Source organism: Salmo salar, chromosome 13 (assembly GCF_965601325.2).
Source record: "Salmo salar chromosome 13, fSalSal1, whole genome shotgun sequence".
Lineage (NCBI taxonomy): Eukaryota > Metazoa > Chordata > Actinopteri > Salmoniformes > Salmonidae > Salmo > Salmo salar.
The window spans coordinates 84,776,988-84,783,515 of NC_138303.1; the positions used below are offsets into that span (position 1 = coordinate 84,776,988).

The following is a 6,528-nucleotide window of genomic DNA, read 5'->3' on the forward strand; positions in this document are numbered from 1 at the left end:
CACACAATAAACACTGATGATGTCATAGGAAACAATTTTTTTTACTACAAAACAGAAATGCACAATTTTCACATATGTTGATGTTGGGGTGGTGCTTGAGATGAAGAATGTGAAGTTGAAAAATATAGAAATTTCCTTTTAAGATTGAGACTACCTGGCAGTCACATCATTTTGTGAAAATATACATTTTAGGAGGGGGGTGGGGGGTTAGAGTGCACTGGCAAAGACTTAAAGCAAAATGTTTAACTGATTCACTGTACTTAATGTGTGCCTCATGTTTAAGACAGGTTTAAAAAGGACTGCTAAAACCTAACAGAATCTTGGCTTTATATTACCATCTTAGAGCTAGCAACATTGAGTGACAATAGTGTTCTAGAAAGTCTATGACTGAGACAACTTCATAGCCACAGCTCCATAAACCAGTTTATCTTTTTTGTGTGATAAAAACACACTGGGGGACAAGACTGACCCTTTTCAGCTAGTAGAAAGTAATTTCATCTCATCTACCTCCAGGTTCTCAGACCCCCACTGTGCCCCTACCAATGAGCTGGGCAGTGTCATCGTCTGAGGGGTGGGAGTCTACCCCTCCCTGCTCAGTATCAGAGTCTAACACCTCCTGAGGGGAGTAGTAGCCCTTATACTCCAGGATGGGCGAGTCGCAGTGAGTGGGAGAGGCTAGGCACTGCGCGGTGGTTACTGTGGTGACAGTGGCAGAATAGGCCCCTGGATTGCCAGAGGGGAAGCCTGGGTTGGAGGGGCGGAGGAGAGGGGTGCGCTCGGTGTCAGCTTCGCCCTCCCCCCCCTCTTCGTCTCCACCACGTGCCCTCTCATCCTCAGACTCGGACTCAGAGTACTCCGGATTGGGCCGGGTTACACGTTGTTTGCACACAGGGCAAGTTTTCTTAGTCCCTGTAAGCCAGGGGTCCACACACTTGCTGTGGTACGCTGAAGAGATGACAGAAATAAAACAGTTACTGCAACCATGACCTTGGAACTGTGAGAAAAACATATGCGAGTTAGACAGGGACAAACATTATCATTTATAATTACCGTGTGAGCAAGGCAAAACTCGCAGTTTGTCTCCCTCTTCATACTCATCCAGACAAATAGCACAAACATCATATTCATCACCTAGAAAAATAATAAGATTCACATGTATGTGTAAATGCATTGTAATGCTAACTGTAATGTTATGCTAACAGGAGCAGACAATCAGATTGGTATTTTTGTTATTCGGGTTTCTCAACATTCTAGGGAAGAAATAGAGTACTGCTGTTCCAGAATGTGTTTGACCAGTTATACTGGTGACTGATTCTCATTTTAATGTATGGTGGGACACTCCCCCAGTTACCTTTAGTGAACTTGTGAATGGGGATCCTCTTTAGTTGTTCCCTGGTCAGCCTGTTTTTCCTCATCCTTTTCCTGTACTGCACACAGCGCACAATCTAAACCAAGACAAGACAGGGAATGAAGAGACAGAGGCTGTGTCCAGATACCCATACTTAAGTTCTAAACAGTAGGCAATTTTGGTATGCTAAAATATAACGTTTTATAGTATGTGAAATTTCAAAAAATGAGTATGCTTTAAAAGCCAGGATGTCATTACACATTTTGGCTTTTCAACATCCTGGCTTTTCATCTAGTAGAATTCGCTGCACCCTATTGACTAAAAGCATCCTTTTTCAAGAGCCACGTGTGTTTGACAACATTATCAGTTAGAGCCACGCCCTGTACAGGAATGAACAAATGGTGGGAATAAATGCAATTGCACACTAGATGAAGCACTCTCAGTATTGATGAGCCTAGTATGTTGATATGTGTTGCTTACTGAATTTGATTTAACTAAACAATACATTCTAAAGTATGATTAGTACACAGCATGCTGTTTTAGTGAGTAGTAGGCAAGACAGATTTCAGACATAGCCAGTGACCACACCAACACCTAAGGATGACAGTCATAGGGCTTTTAATATCCGGGGGGTGGAAATGATTTACGAAATAGCAATGAAATCAATAACTATTCAATTGTGAAATGAATTCCACATTCATTACAAAATGAGGCTGTTCCCCAAGGGCACTTACCAGGAAGACAACCATCACAAGGACGATCATGCCCACCACTCCGGTGAAGGGGATGAGATAATACGAGAGTGGAAAGGCAAATTCCGGCTTGAGGATCACATAGGCCCTGCATACCAAATACAGCACCATCAGCTTTGTATGGGGGCATTTTTCAGAAAAGCGACTATGACTAAGAGGGACAACACTGCCAGACAATACCATCTCCAACATGGTGATGACGTCCACATAGGACCAGACACTCAGCGGGGCTGACGTCATGATGAGTGCAAAGATGTTGTGAAGAATATGACAGAATTTCAGTGCAACTCTAATCAATAAAGCTGCGCTTGACAAAAATAATAGAACATCAATGGAAATCACCCTTGTTCAGGAATGATGAAGGTCCTGAGAATTTGGGAGGCGTAGTAGCTGGTGAATACTGAGGGGATCTCAATCTCCTCTGCAATGGTTTCTACACACACAAACAAACAAAAAGGGGAGCACTGCCATTCAGCATTACCAAAGTATTTACTTCCTGGGAGGATCATACTGGTTAAAGACTACTTGAGGTTTTGAGAAGTGAGAACACAAATCAGTCAACCTGGTTAAGGGGAAGTAAACTAACAGAACTGATTCTGTAAGAAATGGAAAAAGGCAGCTTAGGGAAGTTGAAGACGATTTCAGGATCCTCACCATTGCTGTAGTTCATGTTGAGTAGAGTCTCTGAGTACATGTTGTGAACGATGGCTGCACTGAATCCCGCTTGCTGTGCATGCAGCACCTGCATTAAATACAAAATCATAATTCACACTATAATAATTGTAAACACTACACGCAGTGTAGTTTTACACTGAATATGTTGCAATAAATAAATAGGTTGAATTCAAATTGAATTAACACAATATGTCCTAAGCAACCCAACAGCATAGCGACACACACTAACCTTGATATCAAAATTGCAGTCATAGCGTCGGATGAGGACTATGTAGTTAGTAGTGGTCGTGTTGGGATCACTAGATGTGGGCCGTGGTGGTGGAGGTTCTATCGGAGTGCAGCCGTTGAGTGGACGAGACTCTACTAACACACCCTTGAAGACAAAGAGAAAGAAAATGAGGTCATTTTAGCCAATTTATCCATTGGATGAAAGAGCATGTTATCCCCTCCCCTCCTCTCCTCTCACCATAAGTCCCTCTTTGGGTAGTGATGATCCAAACAAGGCAGACAGGTCCTCAAACAACATGTTAGTCATATTGCTGTAATGCTACCAGACAGAGAAACACAAGTTTTAAAATCAATGCCAGCGCACAGGGACTGTAAACTGCATTTTTTTTAATGACAAATGCAATGGCAAACATCTAAAATCACTAGTAAATCCACAACAAACTTGATCATACAGTTCTACAATTATGAGGACTCACAGCATAGATGTATCCGTGTGCAGGTAAGGGAGCCAGTGTGCAGCACATCACCAGAGTGAGAAGGCCCAGTTGGGCACCCATGCACCACAGGCCCAGCATCCTGCCTCACTGTCTGTCTGGAGAATGGGATGAGTACGGCAAGGTAGCAGGGAAGTTCAGCCCGAGGAGTGAAAATAATCCCTCGATTATAGTGATCCCTTACAAAAAAAGATTGTAGTTTTGAAACTGCAGTAAATGTGCAGTAACAGCAGTTGACTGTGGTATTTTGAACGCAGTAATTGCAGTGTACTGCCGTTAGCCTGCAAAATTACTGCAGTAAAAAAATGTTATTTTGGACGCAGTATTTGCAGCAGTTATATGGCACTCTAACTGCAGTTACAAACTGGATGGTTCGAGCCCTGAATGCTGATTGGCCGACAGCCGTGGTATATCAGACAGTATACCATAGGTATGACAAAACATACATTTTTACTGCTCTAATTACGTTAGTAACCAGTTTATAATAGCAATAAGGCACCTCGGGGGTTTGTGATATATGGCATATATAACACGGCTAAGGGCTGTGTCCAGGCACTCCGCGTTACGTCGTGACTAAGAACAGCTCTTAGCCGTGGTATATTAGCTATATACCACACCCTCTCAGGCCTTATTGCTTAATTATACTGCACTCTAACTGCAATCTTTTTTCGTAAGGGATTAATAGCATTATAATAAATTATTCCAATACCAGTCCAAATAAACGTAAAAAAATTCACAGTATAATGTTAATACTTTCTATGATCAACGTTTAGATATGGTGGTGCCTGTATACAAAACACAAATACAGTACAGTAGCTAGCTAACGTTACTCGTCAGTGATAACTACAGAAGCTAACTAGTTTATACGTAGCTAGCTAGCAACGTAGCCAGCTAGCGTTAAATTAACACACAGCTAAAACACGTTAAACATTTTGGAATCAATGCTTGGGGACAAAAATAACACATTCGGTCCGGTGGACAAAAGTATTATTTGCCTTAATAACTCAGTTAGCTAGCTAGTTTACTTCGCTATTGGCTAGATAATCTGACGTTAGCTAGGTAACATTAGGTGTGCTGCTAACAACAACAAAGACGAATTTGTTTACCACGGCACGGATAACTAACGTTAGCTAAGTTGAGTCGATCAACAGTAGCTAGCTACAACTAAGATTGTAGCTAGCGATCTGAAAGTTACAGTATTTTATGTCAGGCTGCCCCTCAATACTGATAATCAGAACAGTCTCAATTATGGAAATGTAAACATATCTATCTAGCTAGCTAGCTAGCTATCTGGGGAAAAGTGGTATGATCCTTGTACCAGTCAGTGTCTTGTTGTTTTGTCCAATTCTTCACTGCGGTAAAGTTATTACCGTTCTCCTAGCAGCAGGATATTATGGAGGCAACACGATCGCGGATTTAATTTTTTCAAAATAAAAGTCCCAAGCAAACAATATACTACATTTTGGGAATATCAACAACAAAAAATGGACTCAATTGCAGTACAACTGTTTTTCACAGAATGTTACATTTTATTTATACCAACATGTATTTTAAAGTTTACACAGATACTGGTATGTTGAAATGTATTGGGTAGGCTATGTTTAAAGAAATACACTTAAACTAAAATACACATTTATTGTAATGACTGAGAATAAACCATAAATGAGCGAATGTCCACAACAATTCTTGAGTCGCTGTCCACCAACCACAAGAACGCCTGGCACTGAAACATTCCAGGTATTCCATTGATTGACAGACAGCAGGGGGACTGGCATACTGGCATGCTGGGACTGGCATGCAACTTTTCAGGGAAGTTAGGAACCAATATGCACAGGCAGTTAGGAAAGCAAAGGCTAGCTTTTCAAACAGAAATTTGCATCCTGTAGCACAAACTCAAAAAGGTTCTGGGACACTGTAAAGTCCATGGAGAATAAGAGCACCTCCTCCCAGCTGCCCACTGCACTGAGGCTAGGAAACACTGTCACCACCGATAAATCTACAATAATCGAGAATTTCAATAAGCATTTTTCTACGGCTGGCCATGCTTTCCACCTGGCTACCCCTACCCCGGTCAACAGCTCTGCACCCCCCACAGCAACTTGCCCAAGCCTCCCCTGCCTCTCCTTCACCCAAATCCAGATAGCTGATGTTATGAAAGAGCTGCAAAATCTGGACCCCTACAAATCAGCTGGGCTAGACAATCTGGACCCTCTCTTTCTTAAATTATCCGCCGCAATTGTTGCAACCCCAATTACTAGCCTGTTCAACCTCTCTTTTGTATCGTCTGAGATCCCTAAAGATTGGAAAGCTGCCGCGGTCATCCCCCTCTTCAAAGGGGGAGACACTCTAGACCCAAACTGCTACAGACCTATATCTATCCTACCCTGCCTTTCTAAAGTCTTCGAAAGCCAAGTTAACAAACAGCTCACTGACCATTTCGAATCCCACCGTACCTTCTCCGCTGTGCAATCTGGTTTCAGAGCTGGTCATGGGTGCACCTCAGCCACGTTCAAGGTCCTAAACGATATCTTAACCGCCATCGATAAGAGACATTACTGTGCAGCCGTATTCATCGACCTGGCCAAGGCTTTCGACTCTGTCAATCACCACATTCTTATCAGCAAATTCTTATTTGGTTTCTCAAATGACTGCCTAGCCTGGTTCACCAACTACTTTTCAGATAGAGTTCAGTGTGTCAAATCGGAGGGCCTGTTGTCCAAACATCTGGCAGTCTCTATGGGGGTGCCACAGGGTTCAATTCTCGGGCCGACTCTTTTCTCTGTATACATCAATGATGTCGCTCTTGCTGCTGGTGATTCTCTGATCCACCTCTACGCAGACGACACCATTCTGTATACTTCTGGCCCTTCTTTGGACACTGTGTTAACTAATCCCCAGAAGAGCTTCAATGCCATACAACTCTCCTTCCGTGACCTCCAACTGCTCTTCCTAATCTTACTACATTTGCACACACTGTATATAGACTTTTCTATTGTGTTATTGACTGTACGTTTGTTTATCCCATGTGTAA

General features: G+C 42.5%; 1 protein-coding gene across 3 annotated transcripts; it reads right to left on the reverse strand.

The window, feature by feature from the left end:
- Positions 1 to 252: 252 nt before the first annotated feature.
- Positions 253 to 4,901, reverse strand: LOC106567870 (E3 ubiquitin-protein ligase RNF167). Of its 3 annotated transcripts, none has more exons than XM_014137702.3 (10): positions 4,816 to 4,901; positions 3,480 to 3,595; positions 3,242 to 3,322; positions 3,005 to 3,148; positions 2,755 to 2,842; positions 2,443 to 2,533; positions 2,083 to 2,188; positions 1,352 to 1,445; positions 1,051 to 1,131; positions 253 to 945 (listed from the first exon to the last, which is right to left on the reverse strand). In XM_014137702.3, the coding sequence occupies exons 2-10, from the start codon at positions 3,576 to 3,578 to the stop codon at positions 518 to 520; spliced, it is 1,212 nt and encodes a 403-aa protein (XP_013993177.1). In that variant the 5' UTR covers positions 3,579 to 3,595; positions 4,816 to 4,901; the 3' UTR covers positions 253 to 517. The 3 variants fall into 3 exon arrangements, with proteins under 3 accessions (XP_013993177.1, XP_013993176.1, XP_082816521.1); XM_014137701.3 differs by having other exon boundaries at positions 3,480 to 3,676; XM_082960395.1 differs by lacking the exon at positions 4,816 to 4,901 and having other exon boundaries at positions 3,480 to 3,751.
- Between the last annotated feature and the right edge of the window lie 1,627 nt (positions 4,902 to 6,528).